A 26,498-nucleotide genomic window follows, 5' to 3' on the forward strand; every position below is an offset into this window, starting at 1 on the left:
CGAGATTGAAAATATCTTCCCTCAAAAAGTGCAAATTTCTTTTTTAAGAATAATCTATCCAGAATGAAATAACTTTAACTTTGTACGCAATGCTAGAATATTATGCAAGAGCGACGGCTGGCATACAATTCTGTCAAAAAACTAAAATGGCGGTAGTAAAATTTTTCTACACAAATTCGCTAATTCTTACGACAACCCGACAGGATTTCGGCCAGAACTGAGACCCTCCTGACATTTCATTATGCCAACGGAAGTAAATGTCATGTGAGGAACTGGAGCTAGGGAAAAAAAAAAAGAAATATATGGGGAAAAACGGGATTAAGAGGTGTTTCTGTCTGTTTGGAAACTGATTGCTAATTTAATTCTGTTATATTGCTAAATTAGCTTCAAAAGTCAAGTAATGTGCATTTATGACGAAAACGCATGGCAATTACTTTTGGATCCGATTTCATATATGTATTAATATATCACATTCGTGCTGATATGATCTACATATGTATCAGATAACTAGCTACTTTTGACACTTATTTCTGGATGTGTATCATTTTACAACTTTTTCTGCTTTGAAAACCCAAGTATTGACACATTATGCGTATGGTTATGAAAATGTTGAAATGTAAAGATGCAGTTTCCAAAAATCTGAGCGATGTTTTCTTATTACAGAAAGAAGTCAAAGTATGCATTTATATAAAAGAACACACTTTCACACTATGTGATTACTAGCGTTGGCGAATGAATGCACTAATTTTTTAAGTTCTGTTGAAGTTAACGATCTCCTTTTCAAAACTTAAATAAGATATTTAATAATTGAGTAAATTTTTATACTCTAGGTTATAGCAACTAGTTTGAATTTATGTATCCTTTATGTATCAACTTTTATCACATTGTTAGCTGATGTGTAAGTATTTATATTTTTTGCGAGATCGTTACTATGTTTATCTCATTACCTCCTTTAAGAATCCCTAATCTCTTATGCCAGTGCAAAAATCTCGCCCATTGATTGCTTATCGTATGCGCCAAGGTTTCTAAAATTTTACTGGAACAGGTGAACTCAACTACAGTAGAGCCTAACCAAGGCCAACTAGATTGGCCTAACCTCCTTGGGAGAAACTAGTCGATTTTTCCATAACGTGAAAAGTTCAAGAAATGGGGTACGGTTTAGAAATACTCTTCTCGGCTACATATGTCGGACACTTTGTAATCGAGATGAAAATGTTCCCTGTGTCCCCCCCCCGTACTTTTTTTATCGAATAATTGGTTTTCGTGTAAGTCAATCAATTAGGTATCCCGAAAATGAAAAGTCGCAGAAATATTTCTGTCAACTCGCTGTTGAGGTTCATGTGATACCGATTTTAGAGTGGGTCTTGTCAAGAACCCTTTCAAATGTTTCATTTATTTAATCTTTGATTTTTAAATTATACTTGGCGACTGATTTTTAATTGGAGTAAACCGAAAGAAATTACTCGAGAAAAAAAAATAACATTACTGTTTGAAATTCTGTCTGCATCGTACTTAAGTGTCAGTTTAAAAATATATTTCGAAGGTGTAATCGTGCTTTTCAACAATCAGCAATTTAATATTTTAATTTACATTAGACGCATGATTTCAGGATCAACGCTGGCCTTGGCTAGGATGATTTTGAATTTAACGAAAATTTGCGATACGTTTGTGGCAAAGCGAAAAGCGCGTTAGTTTTCTTCTTTAGCTTTGGGTTTCTGAGTTGAAGGTAGTTAATTTTTAGAAATGTCGAACGATGATTCTGATTCGGAATTCAACGCGAATTCAGAAAATGATGAATGTGATTCTGACAGTGATGAGCCTGTAAATGAGAAACTAACCCTGAAAGCAAAAAAAATTAGACGCTCTAAGGGAAAGTGGAAACTATATTATGAATCTCGTGTTTTTAAAAAAGAATGGTTGGATTTATTCCGTAAGTATAGCTTGTTATACTTGCTTTATTTCTGAGTATTCATTACCCGTATATGGATTCAAATGCATGTGCATTTTAAGGAAAATTAAAGCACTGTGTAACTTTGATACCACAAGTCGCATTTAACAAATTTGCGTAAAATGTATCATTTTCTATGTATTGGAAATGCGAATTGAATCTGCAATTTTAATTAAATTTCAGGATGAGTTGAAAGCAGAAGTTTTCTTCCGAATAATTTAGGAAACAAATGAATGGAAACAACAGTGTTATGCTCTAGTATAGAATTGGGTGACCCTTCAATTAGCGACAAATTTTGTTCAGTTTGGTAATGAAACCCCATTTCTGGTTACCATGATAATTTCAACTTTGTTTTAGCTTCTTCCTTTTTGGTTTAATCCTAGTATCCGGTGTACACATGTATATACATTGTATACAGTGTATACATAGACGTTCTTTGGGTCATTTTTTGGTGTTGGCGATAATCGCGCCAAGCCTGCACAGTATACTAGGATTTTACCTCGATTTTTTTTTTTTTTTTAATGTAAATAGTATTGATGTATACGGTGACAAAGTTATGGTAGTGTGCAATGCTTAGTTTGTGCAATTCTCTGATGTTTTTTTAAGTGAAAATAGATCGGTGTGTACATGGACGCCGAGTTATGTACGCATCAATCTATTTTCACTTCTAAAGTCAAAGGAGCAGCTGACAAAAAATATATATCTCAATAAACTACATTTTAAATTAAGTAATTAAATAACATAAAAAAGGAAATTTATCTTAGCACTACATAAAGGAAATATCCACTTGCCTTATCTAGAAATTTCTACGTCTTTAGTCAAACAAAATTCCTTAACAGCATCCAAAAACTTCTTAAAATTATCTGAACTAAAATCTGTAAACTGGCGTTGCCCCCTAAATTCGCAAAAATAAGGGTCAAACTTATTCTTCGGCATTCAACCATACGCATTTCCTTCGTACAAACAGGACACTTATAATAGCTCCTAAGTAAACTTCAAATCTTATAATAGCAAAAACTCGAAATCATACAGGAACTTCAAATTAATCGTACCACGTTCAGCCATTTTGCCGTGTAATCTACAAAATAACAATGTACTTCCTAACGAACATCCAACACACAAACAAGCCTTTACAAATCTTTTCCCATCATTCAAATTCACAACAGTCACGCATAACCAATTATGCTATAATAGGGTTTCCATGACATTCAGGCCCACCAGCGGCCGAGCAGTAAAGTCGCTGAACACTGGTAGCTCGGTCTGAGGTTCGCATCCCACGAACGGGCTAGATGCAGTTTCCCTTAGAAAGTCCTCCACGAAGGCATCCTTATCTTTAGGCAGATAGCCCTAGTGTGCTTTGCCGTAATCTCAATAAACGAAACCATAACATTCAATATACTCTAACCAAACAAGAGACACGCAATTGCAAACTTTTACTTAGTGTGTTTATATTGCAGCAACTGTAAAGAATGCTTTTTTTCGTGATTTTGCGAAACATTTAAAATAATGTAATGTATGTTGAACTGTATTTTGCATATAATTTAGTTATTGAAAATTTTGAATTGATCCCCTATGGTACTGTTTTCATTGTGTTATTGATTTTGTAACAAATAAATATTAAGTAAACAAATAAATATTAAGCTTTTTTTTTTTTTTTTTTTTTGTAAATTTTGATATCCTTTAGATTATAATTGTTCTTTATTTCATAAATTACGGTTTCATATTTTCAATTTTAAAATTTCTGCATGCCATCTTACGAGATTTAAACTGATGATCTATAATCCGGAAAAATTGATAATCCAGAATCGCCGAAGTCCTGACGAGTCCGGATTAACGAATTTTGACTGTAATATTTACAAGAGAACTTGAGCAATGTTATTGAGAAAAAGTTTGTAAAATGTTCATTTCTTGGCAGAATTTATTTAGCAAGGCATCATCTGCCATCACTCCTATTATCTCATGTATTTTTCTTTATCTTTTTCTATTTTTCTTAGACAATTTTTGTTTTTTACTGATAATATATAACTAATTTTTCTATCTGATTTGCGCAGTAAACAATTTATTATTATTATTATTATTATTATTATTATTTCAAGAATAGGGACTAGTTAATCTCCTCTTTCTTAGTTAATTGGCCATTGACTGTATTATTATTATTATTATATATATATTTTTTGAAGAATAGGGACTAGTTAATCTCTTCTTTCTTAGTTAATTAATTGGCCATTGACTGTATTCCAGTTTCGTCTCCTGACATTAAAAGTAGAATACATTTGTGTTTTCTTTCCCTTTTGCCAGTATCTTAAACTGTTTTATAGTTCAGTGATTAGCTAACAGAGTGCTATCGAAATGAAGTAAGTTTGAACTTGTTGTCAAGTTAGTAAACCATTTAGTTGTACTATTGCCAGGTTACTAAGTTAAAATTTACTAAATTAGCAGCTGATATCAGATATTTTCATTCTATTTATAAATTTTTTTTTTTTTTTTTTTTACTGTTATGATAGCGTGGGTTGAGGAAGATCCAGATAATCCGAAGTTAGCTATATGTAGAGCATGTAATCAAAAGATTAAAGCTCATAAAGGCATTCTTGAAACGCATGAAAAGACAAAGAAGCATATTAGAAATATTTCAGGTTCAGGTAAGTAATGATTTGTATCCTTTTATTATAGAAATAATTTTAAGTATTGCTGTAATTTATATTAATTTCTAAATTTAAATGTTATTTATTATGTTTAAACATTAGTGAATACATGTTTCTTATTAATGGGTAATGTAATTAGGCATTTATTTTAATTGTGATGTGCTTTAATTGGAGCCAGTGTGCAAGGCAATACATTCAAATGTAATATTGAAAATAGCTGATAAAATTTTTAATATAGATTTCATAATAAGATTTGTAATTTTAACCAGAATACTGTCAAAAAGCTATTAAAGTACCTTTAGGGATATGTATAGCTAGCATGTAGGCAGTGTAAACATTGTTGGTGTATAACCATCTCAAAGCAAAGTGGACCATCAGGGTTTGTGATAACATAACTCAGGGTGACCTCAGATTTATAAATGATTACTCAGAAAATTTTGAAAGTTTTCAAGCTTAAAATTTATCGCTGTGAAAACGTTTTAAATACCGAAGATACATCATATGGAGTTCTGCAGTTTATTTATGAACATATTCAGTGTGATCATTCATCAGTATCTATAATGTCGGTTGGCATGAAGTCCTAATGATTTAGTGACTTTCTTGTAGGAATATCCTCAACTGTAGCAGTCTTTGCAATTTTCTTTCAGAAATTGATAAAGGATTTATGTTGTGAAATTTTTACAAACTTGAAATATTCTTATTATTCAAATCAAGACTGTTTTTTTTTTTTTTTTTTTTTTTTTTTTTTTTTTTTTTTGTTAAAACCCTTACAACAATCAAAACTTTGTAAAGGTAGAAATGTCACATATTTCAGCAGCTTGAAGGTAATATGACATTTCTCATTTTATATAACTAAGCTTATGTTTAGATCACTCTGAAAGCTCTAAGAATCCTGTTAATGAAACATTTTCCTGATATAAAACACCTGGGACTTAAGTAATACATAACAACTGGACATAAAAAGAATATGGCATTTCTCATTTCATTTAACTGTATATACATCATGTCTTCAAAATTCTATGACTTGGTGGCCTGGTCATAGGCATACACTTATTTACAAAAGTGTGTTAAATAAGGAAAATATTCATGATATGGTATTTTTAAGTTTTAAAAAAATATAAATTAGTTTTCTAAAAATTACCAAAATCTTAACTTTTTATACAGTCTTCAGTCTTTATAGCTACATGTAGTAAAAATTTGTGCTATTCTAAAAAATAAAACACACACATACCCTTCCCAAAAAAAGTTTCTATAATTCAAGGATTTAGCAGAAAATAAAGTATTTTCCATATTGGCCTGAATTGCATATGTTTACTTCAGATGATGGTTTGGGACTGACAAGGAAGGACAGTACTGGGCATGTCTGGGCTGCAGTTTTTCAGTGGCATGTTAAAGCTTGTAAATAATTTTTATTTGGTGTACCTGGAAATCTCAGTTTGGAATGACAAATGGGAAAACAGAAAATATATACCATCTTAATCAGCTGCATAATCACCATCATTATCTCTAATGGTTTACCATATTGAAGCCAAATGCTCAATATGCTCTATAAATAATGGAAGGCAGTTTGAATGCTGAATTAAATCTGACCTGTATTCAGTTGATCAGTATTTTGAAATGGTATTCATTTCAGAAAGTGTTCTGATGTCGAAGCATCTGATAATCTGTTAGAGCAATATCTCTTGAACAAGAAGCATATACAGGTTGTACATAGGGATGCACAACCTGTGGCCTGTCAAGACGTTTTCAAAATTTTGTTGCAATTTGACATATTGATTTTTTGCATTTGAAAGAAAGACTTTCTTTATAGAACACCGTGTTGTAAAATTTGTAAAAAAATATCAATATCTTTAAGTGCAGGGTGTCTGAAATGGAACTATCATACTGCCAGATTAGAACCATCATTTACTTCCATTTCTGTTATTTCAGTATCAGCTACAGAATTTCACCAAATGATATATATAGCTTTAGGTACTAATGTTGTATCGTATGACGCTGGGAAGGTTTGTTACCAAAAGTTAAAAAACAAGAACTATGACATTTAAGAAGCAGAGTGCTCTGGTCAGCCTACTGTATTGATGTTGATAAGGCCCGCCTGCAAGAACTTGTGGAAGAAGATTGGTATTCAACCGCCTGAGAGCTTGCTAAGAAGTTAGGCATTAGTGTCATGTCCATTTGGTCTCACTATGCATCGCATAAATTCGATGTACAAGTTCAATCGCTGTGTGTGCATGAGGTGACTCGAGCAGATAAGGACAGATGTGTTTGGGCCTGCACTAATCTGCTTGAATATCAGTTCAAGGACTGGATCATCACTTATGATGGAAAGTGGATTTACTTCAAACGCACAGACCAAAATGGGGGTTGGTCTGCACCCGACGACCCCATCGGCGCATCGCAAAGCACAATTTAACTAAAAGATCATGCTTTGTATCTGGTGGAATATCTTGGGATAAGGTAAAACCCTAGACAGTAAGGTGTACAGCGAGATGCTAGTCCGTGTTGATGCTGCCATCAAGGAAAAACATCAAACTGAGTTTCGGTGCAGAAAGATAATGTTCTATCACGATAATGCAAGACCACATGTACCTGCATTCACTGGCTGGACTCTGTATGGACTCAAATGGGATCATTTGCTGTACACCATACCATATAGGCCCAACATTGCTCCTTCAGAATTCTATGTTTCTTGCAGCTACATCTTGATGGTGCTATCTTCCATTTTGCACAGGACATCCGAAATGAGGTTGAATCTGTTTTTGGAATCGTGGCCACCAAATTTCTGAGTCAAAGCTTTGAAAAACTACCAAAAACGTTGGCAGAAAATCGTAGATTTAAGTGGTTATTACCGTTGTTCGCACTTAAGACACTGCTTTCATTTTTCCCCCCTTAACTTTATTAAGAATGTTATTTGGCAGAAAACTTTCATTACAAAGCAGATATATTTGTAATAGTGTTAACAGTCTGACAAAACTCGGAATTTGTTTGAAAGGAGCCTTTTACTCTGAGTAGTTAAAATCTGAACTTATTCTTGTGTTCTGCTATGTATTTGTAGCTGATATATAATTATGTCATCTTTTAACATTTGTATTTTTTTATAGATGATCTTGAAGAACCAAGGCAAAATGACAGACCAGAAGCAAGATTTGGTGGACCTATTCCTATTGACCAGGTAAGATATGTTTTGTAATGTGTTTAATTTTCTACTTTCAGGCCTTTAGTTTAGTTTGATGGTTTGTGACAGTTGAAATTTAGAATCCTTTTGAAATTTTTTAATTAAACATATGCATTGAGATTGGGATTTTTAAAGTTGTAGTGCAAAGAAGAAATAAGAGAAAAACATTAATTGTTGCAGTCTAATAATCCTATATACCACTATGCCTTTTGAATATTGTGAATAGTAAGTGCATTATAAATAATGATATGCTATACTTAACATCTAACAGAACACGATAAAGAATTGCAACTTTAATAAATGACAATAATTATCTTCCCCCATACTATAACAGGGTTTGTACGGTCCTTAAAAGTCCTTAGTTTTTTTTAATCAATTTTTGGTCGTTAAAAGTCCTTAATTTCGGGCAAAATCAGCCCGAAATCAAAAGGTCCTTAATTTTAATTATATGAAATTTCTGTCTTATTTTTGGAATTGCCATTTTGAGTGTGCATTAGCATTTTGGAGGGACATTTTTGGCGATTCACTGACAAATTTAGTTATCTTTTGAATTCGTGAAAGGGTTCATGGATTATCATGTGTTCCTATTTCTAATATAATATAAATGGTGGGATACTCGAGTTTCCGAGCAAGAAGTGAAACATAAGCATTTTAAAATTATTTCATTTTTTTCTAACAAAGATCTCTTGAACAACTTTTTTCTGTTGGGGATGTGAATTCTTTTATTAAACTGTTCTAAATTTGGCGACCTATCAACATTTTGGTGATTTTAAGATCAGTTTCTATAGAAAATTTTTAATTCCGAGATCTGGGAATTTTTCGACAATTTTTTTTAAAGCTTTGTAGCATTGATAAATTTCCTTAAAATAATTGCAATATATTGAAATTATATTTTAAAAATAAAATAAAACATTTTTATTTTTCACTGTCATATGATAAAATTCCGTTTTGGCAACTTATACAATATTTTGAATCTGAAAAATAAACAAAGTGTAATGCTATAAAGGCACAATTTATGAAACAATTCTTAGCAAAAACAAAATTAGCCGTGTAATTAATTAAAAATGTCTTCTTTTTAATTTTTTCATAGTAAGTGTTTTCCCATTTAATTGTCTCTGAATATGCATGTTTTCTTTATAAAATTAATTTTGCACTTTTTCCTATGTGTGTTCCCCCCCTCCAAAATATTTCTGGCTTTTTGCTATTTCAGAATTGGTAGGAATAATTTTCTTTAGGATTTTAGACATTTCACCTGGGAATATTTAGAAGGATTTGATGACAAGAATTTTATAGACCCACGATTCTAGAAAGTTCCAGAAAATGTGACAAAATGATAAATGTCTCCATGGTATTAACATGTAGTAGATGTGTTTTACAAAAAGTTTGCGATGAATTTCTTTCTTTTTGGGGAACCCTGGAAAAACAATGTAAACATAATATTTGAATGTTTTACTTCTGATACTAGAATCTTTTTTAACAAGTTTATCTTCCTTTTATTTTCTGTACTTTTCGCTAGACACGAGCATGGGAGATGTCAAAAATGCTTTTAATCGTATCACATGGACAGGCATTTTATAAAGGAATTTTTCGTACTTTTCCGTTTTGCTGGCGCAAACAATAAAGTAGCCAATAATGGTACAATTGATGCCAAACGGAATATCTTCGCTGGTAACCTTTTATGTCTCATTTTCAAAACAAGTCGCAGTCATTTCTTACCAGATTGATTGTTTCTTTCTACACTGTCATACAATTACATAGAACATTTACAAAGATAATTAAATTTTATGTCCTAAGACCATTTGCTGCAATCAAGTCAATTAGAACGCAATCACACCGCTCACCCAAAGGCGAAAATATAGGAAAGGCAAAATCAAGGGTTAAATTCATCAATTCTAATGAGAATGCACTAGTGAAGTAAAGCACTGCGGTTTTACATAATTTCTGAGTAAGCTATTCGTACAAATTGAATAATTCTTGCATTTAAACTTGTACTCCAAATTAAGATTTAACTTGAAATTAATGTAAATAATTACTGACAGAATTATATTTTTGCAGTGTAGTTTACGTAAGGTGAGATCGCTTGGGGTCACGTGATGTGAAATGGCGAATCAGGATGTTAAACCATGATAGCATAGTAAATTCTTAAATTAATGTCTTTTTACAACTTTATTGTCTTTTTACAAAATTTTAAACCATATTAAAATGTTTATGCCTTCAAAATAAAAAATTCTTAGAACTAGCATTTATCTAGTTAATATTTTTTATGTGTATACTGTATGTTGTCGCCAACAAAGTCTGCTTGGTGAGATTTGAGTCGGAGAAACTGAAAAGTACCGAATTTTTTTATTAATAAAGAAATTGAAAACTGGCAATTTAAAAGATTCATCTAATATGTCTTAATGCATCTCACACACGGCTGGCACTAGACATTTTCTCACCTGATGTGATCTCTGAGGATCTTACATTCTTCTGTCTAGTGCCTTTCTAAATTCTGCTTCCAATGCCTGCTCTAAATTCTAAAAGTTATGCCATTTCTAGATTTTGTTGCTCAGTGTGCCACTAAATTCTAAAAATTCTACCACATTAGCTCTGTAATCAGCCCTTACCATATGTATTTCATATTTCTTCTGTTGAATGTTCATATTGCTAAAGAAATAAAATTAACAGCTTTTTCTACACATTCTAAATGCATTTATTTATTAGAATTATGCATTTATTTTATTTTAGAATAACATAAATCCTTAATTAAATTCAAACATTTTGAAGTAAAAAGGAAATGTGTTGAAGAAAAACTGAATACATAAAGAAAATTATTCTTCAAAGATATGTATAGTTATTATTATGTAGTTTACCCGGTTTTTATAATTTCAGCTTTTACTCTAATTTCCCATTTCTGTTTCCTGATATGAGAGATTTACTGAGCTAGCTTAAATTAAAATTGAACTGTTGGTCTTTGACCACTAGTCCACATTTTTAAGATGAATTTGACTCTTCTTGTCTAATTTCATCACTATGAGCTGTAATTGATTTTCTTAGCATAAGAACATGCCTTTATGTTATAAGTTCTTATTAAATAAGGGGCTTATTTAAACCTTTGTCTAACTTTGTAGTTACATTCAGACATAGTTGCTTTACGTCAGTCGGAGGCGGCAGACTTTTACCAGATGAAGTAAACCCTCATAGGTACATTGTGGAGAGGTTGACAAGTTAGGAGATAAGCATGCAGGAACTAGTGAGAACATTGGTTTGCATATTGAGACAAATTTCTGATTATTAGAAAAGATGCTTAAAGAGAAGGAAATCGATATAAATTGGCCAAAATGTCTGGGAAGGCTTCAAATTAAAAAGACACATAAACAAAAAATTAAAATTATGCGTCATTAAAAAGACGCATGCAGAACATAAATGTTTTGTAGCTTTTAATGTGTAATTATCCTAATATTGTTTAAGAATTAATGTCATTAATTACATGTATTTTAAACTGTGAAATTTTATTAGATTGTGATTTTAATAGGGCCTTTTTAGCAAATGCAGTCAAAAGTCTTTAATCCAGAAGTCCATAATCTGGAATGATCTATAAACCGGACCTCAAAGCTACAAACTTTCTGCGCATGCAAAAACGCATAATGCATTTACGGGTATATATAATGCGTTTACGCATGCAGATATGCGTTTGCGTATGCGGGTTTAATGTATAACGGACGGTATAACCTGAGCTAAAATTATCTATTTCAGTTAATGTTGCAGACTGTTAGAGCAATTTTATAAAAGTAAGCTGGAACTTTCGATTATGTCAAAAAGAATTTCCGATTCTGGAGCTGCCAAAGGATCTACAAAGCGAAAGCATGTTTCGATGTCCATCAAACAAAATGTGGAATTGCTGCAAAAAAAGGATAAAGGCATATCTTTTGCTTCTCTAACCATTCCGAAATCTGTTTATCAATTTCACGCTGCTCTGCGGAGGGTAGGGGACGTCGCGGCGCACAATGAACTGGAAGTTGATCTGTCAGCACTATCCTTATCTTCAGGGCAGATGTTTTTATTTTATTCGGCTTATAATTCCTTACTAAATGTAGTATTTCATCTCGATGTACTCCGTCTTTGATATGATTTAAATCAAATTTCTCGTCATTATAAATATCACGAATACACATCAAATAGCTTTCTGGTTGCAATTTTCTAATTTCGACTATGCGTAATGTATGCTGTACACATGCGCACGTTGAAAGAAATGTTTAATTACAGTTTCATATTTTTAATTTTATGATTTCTGCATGCCATCTTACCAGACTTAACTTGACGATCTATAATCCGGAAAAACCGATAATCTGGAATCACCGTCCTGACGAGTCCGGATAAAAATTTTTGACTGTATTTTTAATCAATAAATATAATTTAATAGTGGACATGTCGATCCATAATGACTAAGGTTGTATAACTAACTTACCCTTAAAAATTATCTCTGCATATTATTGTCTTTCATTAATCCTTACTGTGGTCACAAGATAAAACACAAAAATGTAAAAATTCACGTAAAACTTATTCTTTGCATCTAGTGAGACTTAAAATAATACAAAACAACTTATCACCTCTAGTGCTTTAGTGGCTTACTGGAATCTTAAAGTATATAAACTGGGTTACAACCCCTAGAACTCTACATGGAGCTGTGATACTCTCTGTGTCAGACAAACCCCCAACTAACTTTCAAAACTTATCAACCATGCCTACATTAGGCCTTTCAGGTTTGTTCTGATCAGCAAGTCTCTGTAGGCAAGCAGCAGCGGTGGCAACATGCAGTCTTTTATAATGAATCATGCTGATTATGATTTTACTTCTCATTTTAACTTAACGCCGCTTGACATAAAATCTACTTATGATTTATTAAACTGCTAGACTGAGCAAGTATGTGACAAAATGAGACATGAAAAAAAATCAACAAAAAGCAAACTGTTAGTAAAACGTAAATAATATGTCACTTATATTCTTTCAAATATGTCCAACTATTATAAGTGTTAAATATTTAATTCTACTTTGTAAATTTACAAAGTTTACTTAATTCTCAAACTTATTAATAATTATGTTAATTAATATTTAATAATGCATCCTAGTTATGGATCTATTTTATTTTTAGGTCGCATTACAAAAATGAAGTTTAGGCATACATAATATTTTTAATAGAATTTATTCAATTCCCATTTGCTCATAGGTCCTTAATTTTGTTTAATAATGGTCCTTAAAAGTACTTAATTTCCGTGTGCAAAAATGTGTACGAACCCTGATGGTAGGATATACCTAGGAAACTTTGTTTATAAACTTGTGGGTATAGAATATGGCTAACAAATGGTTAATGATGCTATCAGGCAGAAAAGAGGGGAGATTTTGATGTTTTTTACATGTTGGATTGGTAAAAAATTCGTCACTGAGGATTGATCAGCAAATATGCAAGAGTGTTGGGTGGTTAATCAGAAAGCACCAGCTCAGATGTTTTATCTGCTGATTATTTCTGTTGAATTTATTTTTTAAATTAGGAAAATTATATATGCTCTACCTTTATATCATTGCTATTAGTAAAATTTCTCATATGGTCTGTATCTTTTTAAAAAATCCTATGATAACATTCAAGAAGGAGAGGAATCAAATTCTAAAGGCAGTCTATCATTGAATAATAAGTAGTCTTTGCTTGGCCTTTATCGTACTCATTGCTTACTTGTGGCTATAGTTATCATTTTTATGTTTTTTCTTTATGAAGTAATGTCAGTGTATCTGAACAAAATATTGTCAAGTAGCTTTCTTTAATCTGATAAATTGTCAGTTTAAATCTTTTTGAAATTGCAAAGTATTTTGATATCAGAAACATCAGTATTTTTTGTTAAATTTGCCAAAGCGTCAAAAATGGTGGCCTATTTATATTGTGTTGTGAATGCTTGGACAAATATAATACGCATATAATGTTTAATATGTATAAAGCGAACATAAATTGCTGTGAAGAGGGGAAGAACTGCCATTTCGTTTCGCTTACGTACGCTGCAATCTGTTTTCACTTTAAAGAAAGAAAGAATTGTATAAACTCGGCATTGCACACATTAAATATATATATATATACAAGTACACATTAAATATATATACAAGTATATATACACTGAAGGCCCATTACATTATGACGACCACCCTGTTAATAACATGTAGAACCAACCACCTTTAACATTAAAAAATGCTGGCACCCGGCGGGGCATTGACTTTATAAGGTGCTGATAGGTAGTGTGACTTTATTAGGTGCTGATAGGTAGTCTGTCTGGTACGAAGAGCTCACCAACTGATCCTGCAGTTCCCACACATTGCAAGGTGGTAGCATGGCAGCACGAATTTAGTTTTCCAGGTGGGACCAGAAATGCTATTAATGTCAGGTGAATTTGGAGGCCAAGACATGACTTGAAAGTCACTGGAATGTTCCTTGAACCACTCTTTGACAATTCGACCCTTATGACATGGTGCATTATCCTGTTGGTAAACGCCATCCCCTACCGGAAATAATGTTGTCATGAATGGTGAACCTGATCTGCAATGATGTTCATGTAGCACACATATGTTGTGGATTGTTCTGTAGGAATTATGGGTCCTAATGTGTTTCTTCAAAACATTTCTGTATCATAATACCCCCGCCACTGGCTTATCTTTATCCAGCTGTGCATCCGGGAACTAGGGTTTCATTTGGAAATCGGTGTATTAACACACACCCGTCAATGTAATGGACCAGAAAATATCATTCACTGGACCATGCAGCTTCCTTCCATTCTTCTGATGTCCAGTTTCGATGTTTCTTGGCCCATTGCAGACACAGTTGCCAATGATGTGCCATCATTGCAAGGACATGCTTCAACCTCCGGCTGTATAGGCCCATACACAGCAATGTATGCTGCACAGTGTGTTGAGAAACACTATTTGGGTTGCCACTGTTGTAGCTGGTGGTGATTTTGGCTGTTGTAGCTCTTCAGTCACTGCGAGCAATTCATGACAATCTCTACACTCCTGTGGAATAAGTGCGCCATCGACGACACACTGCTGGACGGCAACTTGTCGTTTCAGCATCCATACGCCACTTTCAATATGTTCTGACAATAACTGCACATGAACAGCCCACGAAACTCGCCGTTTCTGATATTGATGTTTCCAGTCACCGAGCCATAATGATTTGACCTTTATCTGATATATCAGGTTTTTACCATTATGTCGCTGGTCATGCCATGTTTAGAAAGACAATGCATAGTCGCTTTATTTACTTTAGCATCAGCCGTGCAGTGGTTTTATTCCTGAGTGAACCCAGTGTTATAAACGGAGGTTGGTCATAATGTAATGGCTCTTCGGTGTGTGTATATATATATATATAAAAATTTATTTATAAAGTAGATATTTTTTCCATTAAACTTTATGTATCAATTGGGTTGCCACCCTCTAGTTAGATTTCACACTATGTTTGATTCTGAGTGGTAACCTTTTAACAGAAAAGTACAAAGGCACCTCATAATAGATAATTATTACTTTTATTAGACAGTTTTTTGGGGCTGTTCCAGTTGATAAATGTATTTATTTTTAGTATAATTAAATATATTTATTTTTAGTTAAATGAAAATTTTAAGAATTTTTGTGGAAATGAGTTAGTTTATAAAAATAATAAAAATTCAGCGTCTAGTGGTATGGTATACCCAATAATTTGATGCATGTAATATCTGATAGTGCTGTCTGTTGAAGTTATGAGTTTATTATATGGAAGCATTCTGCATTAACTTCAAGAATAGCATTACTTTGGTTCAATTCCATTAAAGAAAGTAAAATCATTAATTGCCTTAGGATTAAACCTTCTAAACTGCTGAACTGAGTTCAGAGTGTTCCTTTGAATAATTCTCTAGTCATCCTTTGTAAAGACAAATAGCTGATTAAATTAAAGAAAATTAATAATCTGTAACATTTACAGAGTATTATATTTACAAAGTAGTGGAGAAATTAATAATCTATTCTCTTTATTGATGATTTGACAAAAAAATTAGACGGGTAGGTAGTCAAAACTTAAGTCTTTAGACAAGAAAGTATTCAAAGTCTTTAACCCTCTGAACGGCGCAGGATTTTAGATCCGTCATGAAACTGGTATTTAAACAGCATATATTAATTGAGTTTGTATAATTACTTATTTTAGTCTGTATTTTTATAAACTTACATTCATTTAGATGATACAGTCAAAAGTCGTTAATTCGGACACCCATAATCCGGACCTCAAAGCTAAAAACTTTCTGCGCATGCACCTCGTTGACACATGCGCATAGGCGTTTACGCGTGCACGTAAGACCTTTACGACTGGCCATAAGCGTGTGCTCAAGCGCAGAATACGTTTTCGCGTGCGCGTTTTATGTATAACGGACGGTATAAGCTAAAATTATCTAATTATCTGTTTCAGTTAATGTTGATGAATGCGTTGTTCCTTAATCTTCGAATTGGATCCGGCTTGTTATTTTTTGCAGACTGTAAGAGCAATTTTATAAAAGTAAACTTGAACTTTCGATTATGTCAAATAGAATTTCTGATGCTGGAGCTCCCAAAGCACCTACAAAACGAAAGTATGTTTCGATGTCCATCAAACAAAAAGTGGAATTGCTGCAAAAAATGGATAAAGATATGAAGAATGTGACAGAGAAGTTAGTGAAAACGAAAAAATTTCGATTGACAAGTTAGTCGGTATTCTCGGCACAGCAATTACGGGACTTGAACAGCGAAACTTTGTAACTGAACAAGAAATTATGTCTGTAATAGAATTAAAGAGAAAGTATTATCACATAAAATGAAGCAACTTAAACAACTTACATTGAAAGAAATGTTTAATAAAGTAAACAAATAAATATTAAGCTCTTTTTTTTTTTTTTTTTTTTTTTTTTTTTTTTTTTTTTTGTTGTTGTTGTTGTTGTAAATTTTGATACCCTTAAGATCATAATTGTTCTTTATTTCATAAATTACGGTTTCATATTTTTAATTTTAGAATTTCTGCATGCCATCTTACGAGATTTAAACTGATGATCTATAATCCGGAAAAATTGATAATCCAGAATCGCCGAAGTCCCGACGAGTCTGGATTAACGACTTTTGACTGTATTTACATAATTAAAAAAGTAAAAAAGCAAAATATCTTAAATTATAAGCTAATATGTGTCAAGTAGCAAAACTTCTGATGAGCAGCTTTATCCGGTCCTAACACTCAGAGGGTTAAGACAATATAGTAAATTCTAAAACATTAATTTATTAAGAGTAAGGAATTATGTATATTCAAGTAAATTTTCAGCCATTTAGAGTGTATTTCTAAAATTATGTAGAACTTCCTTTACAGGTCTGCATTCTTACAATAAGTTAAGTCACATTTATAAAATTATTTTGCCGTATTATCTTGATTAATTTTATAATCTGTTATGTTTGATAACTTAACATTACCAGAGTTCTGAACTTTCTGGATTATCACATTTTTACTATATCACTTGTATAATTCATGAAATAAACTTTCTCTTCATATATTAAGTATTTTTGCCATGCAATTATTATGGCTCAGGGATAGTATGATTTAATGCTTAGCAACTGTTAATACTTGGATAGTAACTTATCTTTATCCATTAAACTGCAGTTATGTTTTATCTAAGTTATTTTTTAATCATGGTATTTGTGCATGTTTTGGATGATTTTAGTTTAGCTTATGTTAAGTATACCCCCAATAGCTGAAGCAGTGAAACAGTGGTAATTTGGCCTTGAATTCTATTTTTATTAGTTTAGTGAACTGCTGCATGAATTTTTTCCGCTTGTAAGAAGTTCTTCATAAAGGTATTACCCATACTATACTTTGTTTTAATCAAACAGTTTAGTCTGTTTTAGTATTAACTGTATCCTGGTTTTTAAAAATAAATATCCTTCCAGATGGTGTCTGATGATCAAATAAATTTCTTCACTGAATCTCCTGTTGATGCTGCTCATCAGGCAGTTACAACCCTAATTGATAAATTAGTAGAAAAATATCATGAAAACAGGCTGGAAAATCTTAAACTTCAGAATGAAGCAATGATTCAACTCAATATGGAGCGAGCAAAGTTACTGCGATCTGAAAACCAGCGAAAGCTGGCAAGGAGATTACAGCAAGAAAATTATTCTAAACAAGCTCAGGAAACTAAATTGAAGTTAATGCAGATGCAGCACGAAGTTAAGATCAATGCTATGGAAAGTGAAAGAGATGCAAAACTTAGGGCAATAGAACAAGAGCTAATGTTTGCGAGGCAAGAGTATGAAAAGAAAGTAAAGTTGTTAGATGCTCAACTTTCCTGCATGAAATGAATTGCTGGAGGTTTCACATCAGTTCTTCATGAGTTGTGTTACTAAAGCATAGGTTTATTTCGGTAGTGAATTTTTTTTTTTTTTTTTTTTTTTTTTTTTTAATATCTTATTTACACAACGAGAAAGTTAGTAGCAGAAAATATGTATATGATGTTTTTTTAACTTGATCATATTTTATTTTTTGTAGAATTGGATTTATTATGTTTGCTGTAGTTGATATTCTCATATTATGGTTTCAAGTTCTTTCTTCTGTGGTTCATTTGAAACTATGCAAGTATTCATTCTAAGAATTAATTATTCATCAGTAAACCTCATACATTTCATCAAGCTGTACATTTCATTTCATTGTTTTTAAATCATATATGTGCGCTAGTGCGATAAAGTTTGTAAATTGAAGGTAACATAATCTTTTTAACCATCAGAACAAGGAGGTATTTTCAGTTACAAGTTGCAGATAATATATATTTTATTGGCAAGAATGTAAAGATGGTAATACCAAAGAAAAAATTACATTTTTATGTACACTGCGCAAAAAAAAGGGGGGACAATTCTATATTTCCCATTCTACTGGGCCGATTAACGAAATTCAAATTGCATTCCATGTCTTGAAAGCGTATATATATATATATTAGATTTATATATAGCATTGCTCTAACAGCAGTAGGTATTTTGACATAAAATCTGATTTTTTCTGAAATAACATACCAATTTTTTTTCCCATATTTCGATTCTATGGCTCAAATTATGCCTAGATATTAAATTTGGTAATTTTTGGTGGGGAATTTATGGAGTAATTTTAAAAATTTATCTTGGTGCAATTTTTTAGTTTGAGCCAAGAAAATTAACTTGGCAAACTTCTTAATTTATAGCAACCTATTTTCCTTTCTTTTTTTTTTTTTTTTTCCCATTGTACATGAGCGGGGAAAAAGTCATTGTTCATATTTTCAAATAATTTTAATAAAGTGCATAAACCACATTTTCGTTATTGTCACTTATAATAAATATGCCAACTTTCAAAATTCGCCAAAATGTAAATTCACGTATATCTTAGGAAATTTTTAATAAAAAAGTTCTAATTTTTTGCAGGTATGCTTACTTTAAGAAAATGGAAAACATATTATAGGTTATAATTCAAAATTTTTTTCAAAAAATTTTAAAAAGTTATTTAAATATACAAATTTTAAAAATAAATCATAAAAAATGGGCAAAATGCCAGTTGAATTTCTTTTTTGGTGTGCAGTGTACCTTAAGGCTGCTTTATTTACTCGTTATATTAAAATAAATGGCCTTAAAGAAACTTTTTGGTATTTTTACATAAACATTGATAATTTTATGTGAAAATTTATAATGTTTTATAATGTAATTAATTTTATGTTGTTATTAATTACTTATATCTTTAAAATGAGTAGAGTGTGAAGTTTTATGCAGAATTATAATACATTCTTGCAGTGTTTGTATATGTTAATAATTGCATAAAATATAATTCAGCATAAATGTATGGTAAAATTTTTAACTGTTCAAATAGTTATTGATGTCATACATTTTGTTTTCATTAATGCAACTTTAATATAAGGTTCTTTAAAATGTTGTATGTTCATCCTGTTTTAATTTGTTTACTCCTGATGTTATTATTTGAAACAATAAAGGTATTTTGATAATATTATGTTCTTATTATTTCTTGTTCACTAAATAGGTATAAATTTGAAGTTTGTTAATTATTATTTCTTTTTCAATAAAGATAAAATTAACTACTGGTATTTTCTGATTATCCATGGCCTTAGTTTTAACATTTAACATAATTGTCATGTCAATTCCGAACTCTGCAGCCACACTTGTCACACCGCGGCCTTCCTCCAACTTCCCAATTATTCGACCTCGGGTAAAAGCATCCAGATGTCGTCTAACAGATTGATTATTCGCCATTTCTTGCTGAGGCAGCAACTCGGTGTGATTTTAACTGCTATACGGCGTGCAATCTCTTTGCCAGAAATACTGATCTTACACCGACAACATGCTTTATACTACTCAGACACTCCCCCATTACGTCTACCTGCATATCTGCGCATGTGCTACCGTACATCACCTTACTTAATCTCCTGATTGGTCTTTCTGTCCGCTCTGCCTCTTCGTTCAGCTGATATGCTAATTTTTCGACTTCGTCCTTAATTTTTGCACACCAGTGTACACAAAGCATCCTATGATTCTAAGCCTGCAGAGTATCCTATGATGGTATTGACAGTTCAAGAATACTGGCTACTTATATAAAGGCAATAACCCCAGATGGCCAGTCATTTCCAATGAAACAGTGCAAAAATTTAGTTTGACATATAAATTAGTAACTGAACTATAGGAAACTTGCATTAACCCTTTATTAAATTTATATCTAAGCTATGATAGATACAACTGATTCTTTTTGTTTAGACTCCGAAAATGCTGCTGCTGAATCTACACATGCATGTATAATGAATGGTTAACATTAATACCTATTTTTTTTTAAAACTATTTGAAGAAAGATTTAATTGCAGTTTGTTCACATACAGCTGGTGTGATATTAAGAAGGAAAAAAAAGTAGCTGTAATCAAACTTTTAGATATTTTTCTTAATATTGTAATTTATCACTGTATACTGCTTAGCTTCTTATTTACAGTAGTATCACAAGATTCAGTAAGTAAAACCATTAAAGAAATCATTTTGAAATATTTCTTGATACATTATATGCATTTTATCACCAATCAATGAGATTAACCTGAGACTGATAATGGTAAATGTATTGAAATATTTAAAAATTGATATTTTGTGATTTATTGGTAAAAGATATTACGTTTTTCTCATTCATATACAATTATTAGTATTTTCTGTTTTTGTAAAAAATATAACAGTTCATTAGAATTGCATAAGTTGTTTTATATAGAATAAAATGCAAACTCTTTGTCAAGTTTTTCATAGCTCACCACTGCATGTAATCCACAAACAGGATAGGTCTACAAATTACATTAGTAGCAAATATGTATTCTATAACCAAACACAGGGAAGATTTTGCAATGTCGATTACAACTAAATCCATATTATTTACAGATGCTGCAATATAAATTTTGCAATCATATGCATGGAAGACAATTCTTCCACTATCTAGTGGTGAAGCATTTGTTGGATAGGTACGTTTGTGTACTGGACATGGAAAATTGTCATGCTGTTACTGAATAGAAATTATATTTACTTGAACATTTTATATGCCATTTCACTGATAAATGTACATGAGTTCTTTTTTTCTACAGAAACACTGTAAAAGGTATGTCAGATTTTAATACGTTATAGTTGTTGTTATTTCTCTAAATGAAATATGATTCAGAAAAATACACATTTCCTCTCTGAAAGACTGTTGTACATCATTACCTAATAATAAATTTCTATCTTTTTTGGATTGATCAATATCAGAAGATGACTCAATGTTGTTCAGATGACCATGAGATCATTGACCATACACTCCGTAATCTTTTGCTTTTGGAATGTGCTTTAGACTATATTTATATGCTCCTATTGCTAATAATATTAAAACTCCAAGACTGCATTATAGCTCCTTTGGTGACCATCAGCAGGGAAATTTTACTATGTTTATGGATAGAATTGTGATACCCGGTGGATATGTGTCCTGTACCAACAGGAACACACAATGACCTTTATGGTATTATGTCAAATTTGATGAACTTTTATTTCATTTCATGTAGTAATCATTTTTTATCTGTAATATGTTACAGAATAAAACATTTTAAAAATTACAAATCATGTAATATCTGTGTATTTATTAATTTCATTGTACTATAGCTCACTGTATGACTCCCTCTTGAGTTTTTGTAGCAATTTAATTGATTTGATTAAAAAAACTGCACCAAATCACAAGGCAAAAATAAAATCCAAATATTGTAATCTGTTTTAGCAGAATGAATGTACCAAGAAAACAGATAATTCACCCATTTAAAATTTTCATTCAACTCATTTAAGAAATGAAATACGCTCTTAAGTTTGTGTATGATAATTTTAATATTCAATCCTCATACCTTACCTGATTTCACAAAGCAGTTTCAATCTGAAGTATACATGACTAATCATAATTTATCAACAGTTCATATAAAAGAAAATAAAAATAGAAATTATGTATCATATTAAATACATTTAGTGCAACTTTTTGAGTGACATCTCGTGTAATTACTCATCCGTTTCCAATTCATCAGATCTGTTTTACGTTTCGTTTCGGAACCGGACAGCAAATTTCATTTTGTGAAACCACCAAGTCATTTATCTTAACATGATCAACCATTGACTACTTTTTGAAAATAAATAAATAAATAAACTGAAAGCTTTCAGATTTTATATTATGCCCTGAGGTTTTTTTTTAAACATCTTGTGTTATCTTTATTTATTAAATATCATGTTCTTCACACTTAAATCACAAAATTCAATTCAACAGCAATATCACAAATATTTAAAAGAGCATGTCTTTCGAATTCCCGGTACACAGTCTCGTACATTGGAGATAAAAATGTTCCCTCCCCCCATACAAAGCTGCTATTGCTCACTTTGAAATCATTGAGTTTCTTAATCAAAGACTTATAAATGCGTTACAAGATATGAAATAGATAATAAAACAAATTCCAAATTAGGGCTTCCAGATGCCCATATTCTGGTGGAGACATACATTATTCAAAATTTGATGGCCCTAAAAACAGTTGTTTTATCACAACGTGAGAAACATACATACATTTATGCAGATTCTTCATTATTTAACTTCTTTAAATATAATACTCTAATATTTGGTGGCAACAATTGAAAAAGGTGATTCACCATTTATAATGAATCAACGCAAAATGCCAAAACAAAATTAATAGCCCTTCTGGGAAAATTGCCCCTTTGAGCTAAAAAGATTATCTGCAAGAAAGCTGAAAATAAAAAAGCAGGAAAAAAAAGATTGGCCCACTTTGAGAACAGCACATGACACTTTAGGAGACATTAATTTTTCCTCCCAAAGACCCATCCTTTAAGGAGTTTGGGAAAAAAAAAAAAAAGGAGGAAAATTATTTAAAATAGAAAGCAGATGTCAAATTAAGCATAGCAATGCATATCATAAAGATGAAGTAAATAAAGGTACAGTGAGGACTATACATGCTCTTAACAGAAAAGAAAATTATTATTCATAAAATATTGTAAGCAAAAGCTACAATATCATTTCATCAGAAGTACAGGCAAGTATATAAAGCATCGGTTAGAATAGACTGAAGGGTACCCCTTGTATTATTGCGAAGATGTTGTTTCATTTATGTTGATTGTTGAGTAGTTGAATGTCCTGTACATCCGTAAATATACTCAGTCAGTAAATAAAGTCAAGGGAGTGAACAATGCCAAGTTTCTGCAATTCTCTGGTGATTTTTTAAGTGAAAATAGGTCAACGTGTACATGGATAAAGTCAAGGGAGTGCACAATGCCTAGTTTGTGCAATTCTGTGATGTTTTTTTCCATTAACAAATGTATTTGTTATACCAATGTTTTATTATAACTCTCTTGTTCTGATCATAATTTGTAATTTTTCATGTTGCATTTATGTAGGTCAATGTGCACAAACTCGGTATATCCATGTGCCGCCAAAAATCACCAATGGGTACTCGTAAATATACTTTTACCAAAACATCACTGTGCAAGTAGTAATACTTTATTGATTGTGCCAAAGCATTCATAGTTGATTTATACATGTATAATGGAGAGAAAATTTATGTGAAGAGGCCCTTTGCAAATGATTAGCATATTTGATATAAAATAAAATAATGGCTGATAATAGAACATCACTAATAGCATATTTTCTTAGATAACCACTCCCATAAGACAAATCTATTTAAGTAAGAGGTTATTCTCTTTGGGAAGTTCGATTGCATTTTCTACAAAAAAAGCACACACTGTTTTGCATATCATTACATTTGTTCATATCTGTGTTGATAGCAAAAACTGAATCATAATATTAAATGATGAGAAATATACCCAACGAAATTGCAATACAGTTTAACTAAATAAATGTATAATAGAAATATAAAATGAATGAATAATAGAAATATAAAACTGCATGTTTCCACAGGACTTTCATTAAGAAATAAGAGCTAAAAATTCAATAATAGTGGACAGCATGCAGTTGTCATGAAAAATTTCATTCATACACAGTTTATGAGCACTGAGTGAGCCAGTTTTGAGGAATAATAAGTAAGAAAGTTTTCTCATCATCATATTCAAAGACATTCTTTTCATATTTGGTACTTGGATCTATTTGGGGAAGTGACTGATTTTGCCATCAGTAAAAGTTATCCTGCTTAAAACAGTTTATTATTGTGTTTTCTGAAACATGGTTTCAAAATATGTATTTAGAAGATGCAGAAAATGCACCAAGGAGGTTAGTCCTTATTAATTCATTTGCACTTTCGTCCAAATTTTCCACATTATGAAGAATACAGCTCACCTCACGAAGATCATATTCTTTCATCGCTCTATAAAAATTCCTTAATCAGAAACTGGAATAACAGATATCATGTTTTCTGCAAGGAATAAAACTCCAAATTTTCCTCATTATGAAGATTACAGCTCACCTCATGAAGATCATATTCTTTCATCGCTCTATAATAATTCTCTGATCACAAACTTGAATAATAGATATCATGTTTTTTGCAAGGAATAAAACTTCGGCATACTTTATGAAGTATGTTTTGTGACATGCAGTTGTGAATCAGATCAAAGGTAAAATTCTTTTCATCTTACAGTTTCTAAATTCATTCATTAAAAATTTCTGTCATCATCTACACCATACGTTATTTTTTCATAATTTCAAATTCATTAAGGAAAAAATCAAATACATTGCAACATTTTGCTCACATTAAATGACATAATAATTACAACAAACGATGAGTCAATTTCCCATGTTTCTGCACAAGTGCCGATGGAACATTGACATTTTGATACACTTAAAAAGTCGCAAAATATTAGAATAAATTTTTATTTCAGAGGCAGAAACAATTTAAAAAATTATCACATCTGAAATTTAGTGTCATTCACTTCACAAATGATGTTAACTTATGCGAAAGCACAGTCATTTTACGATTAACTAAATTATCAACAGAAAAAATGCATTCAAAATTCAGTATTAAAATAGTATTTTTATAATTAAACAGTTTAGTGCTTTCCTAAGGAAAAAAAAAAAAAAACTCAGTTTTGTATCTGATTTTAATAGTTTTAAATCAATATGCACAAAATTTTTTCATACCACTAAAAAAAATATATGAAGTACTAACAGAGATATTAAAAATTGAGATTGTTTTGTTCTTTTATTTATAATATGTTTAGCAGGAAATAAATGTTAATTCAAAGAACACTGCAATGGAAGTTCTCACATGTTCTATCAAACTTTTGTCAGTGATTTTAACTGAATTATCACCAGAAGAAATTTATTAATAAGGGAACACTACAAACAACGAATATCTAAGATATTCTTTGACTACAACAACGTTTGCACCCTAACACGAAATCTTCGATGTTTGTTTACATCGCACGATAAACTGTTAATCTTTGCCATAATTCACCGCGAAATATGATAAAAAGCCAAATATTGTAACCCATCCAGAAGGACGTAACGTCACGGTACACTTTTCCGTACACCTTTGGCGTGTGTCTGTACATAATTGTGACGGACTAAAAAGTTAGCCGTCTTGCCAGGTGAAACTAGTCGATATTTCCGTGACGTCAAAAATTCGAAAAGTGGGGTAGGGTTTGGAAATACGCTGAGAGGCAGACATAACAAAGTATGGGACGCAACATGGATTTATAAATAAATAACTTGCAGTCTATAGAAAGTACATTATTTGGAGCATCGTTGACTTTGATCTTCCATTTTTACAACTAAGTCTCAAGTGTATGTATGTACACTGCTAAAAAAAAAAAAAAAAAAAAAAAAAAGGGGGGACAGTTCTATATCTCCCGATCTTCTGGGCCGATTGACAAAATTCAAACTGCGTTCTTCATGTCTCGAAAGCGCAACTTAGGATATATATTAGATTTATATATAGCACTATTCTAACATAGGTATTTTGACACAAAATCGGACTTTTTCTGAAATAACATACCAATTTTTTTACATATTTCGATTCTACGACTCAAATTACGCCTAAATATGAAATTTTAAATAAAAATTTGGAGCAAAATTTACGGAGAAATTCACAAATTTATGTTGGCACTATTTTGTCAGTTTGCGCCAAGAATAGTTCACTTGGCGAACTTCTTAATATATGGCAACCTAGTTTCCTTTCCCGTGAGAGGAAAAAAAGTCACCATCGTTCCTTTTTTCCAAATAATATTC

The 26,498-nt window shown here is 31.6% G+C and overlaps 1 protein-coding gene across 1 annotated transcript; it reads left to right on the forward strand.

The window, feature by feature from the left end:
• Positions 1–1,654: 1,654 nt before the first annotated feature.
• LOC118190916 (uncharacterized) lies at positions 1,655–21,898 on the forward strand. Its single transcript, XM_035361708.2, has 4 exons — positions 1,655–1,930; positions 4,453–4,587; positions 7,692–7,762; positions 17,708–21,898. The coding sequence occupies exons 1-4, from the start codon at positions 1,744–1,746 to the stop codon at positions 18,116–18,118; spliced, it is 804 nt and encodes a 267-aa protein (XP_035217599.1). The 5' UTR covers positions 1,655–1,743; the 3' UTR covers positions 18,119–21,898.
• Positions 21,899–26,498: the final 4,600 nt, after the last annotated feature.

The sequence above is a fragment of the Stegodyphus dumicola genome, chromosome 5 (assembly GCF_044657685.1).
Source record: "Stegodyphus dumicola isolate Sdum_Otavi_A_Nest chromosome 5, ASM4465768v1".
NCBI lineage: Eukaryota > Metazoa > Arthropoda > Arachnida > Araneae > Eresidae > Stegodyphus > Stegodyphus dumicola.

Bases quoted from the DNA above. Each gene is read 5' to 3' on its own strand.
- LOC118190916 (XM_035361708.2), top strand. From the start codon at position 1,744: ATGTCGAACGATGATTCTGATTCGGAATTCAACGCGAATTCAGAAAAT. The intron at 4,588-7,691 runs GTAAGTAATGAT...ATTTTTTTATAG, and splicing joins TAGAAATATTTCAGGTTCAG to ATGATCTTGAAGAACCAAGG. The intron at 7,763-17,707 runs GTAAGATATGTT...ATATCCTTCCAG, and splicing joins GACCTATTCCTATTGACCAG to ATGGTGTCTGATGATCAAAT.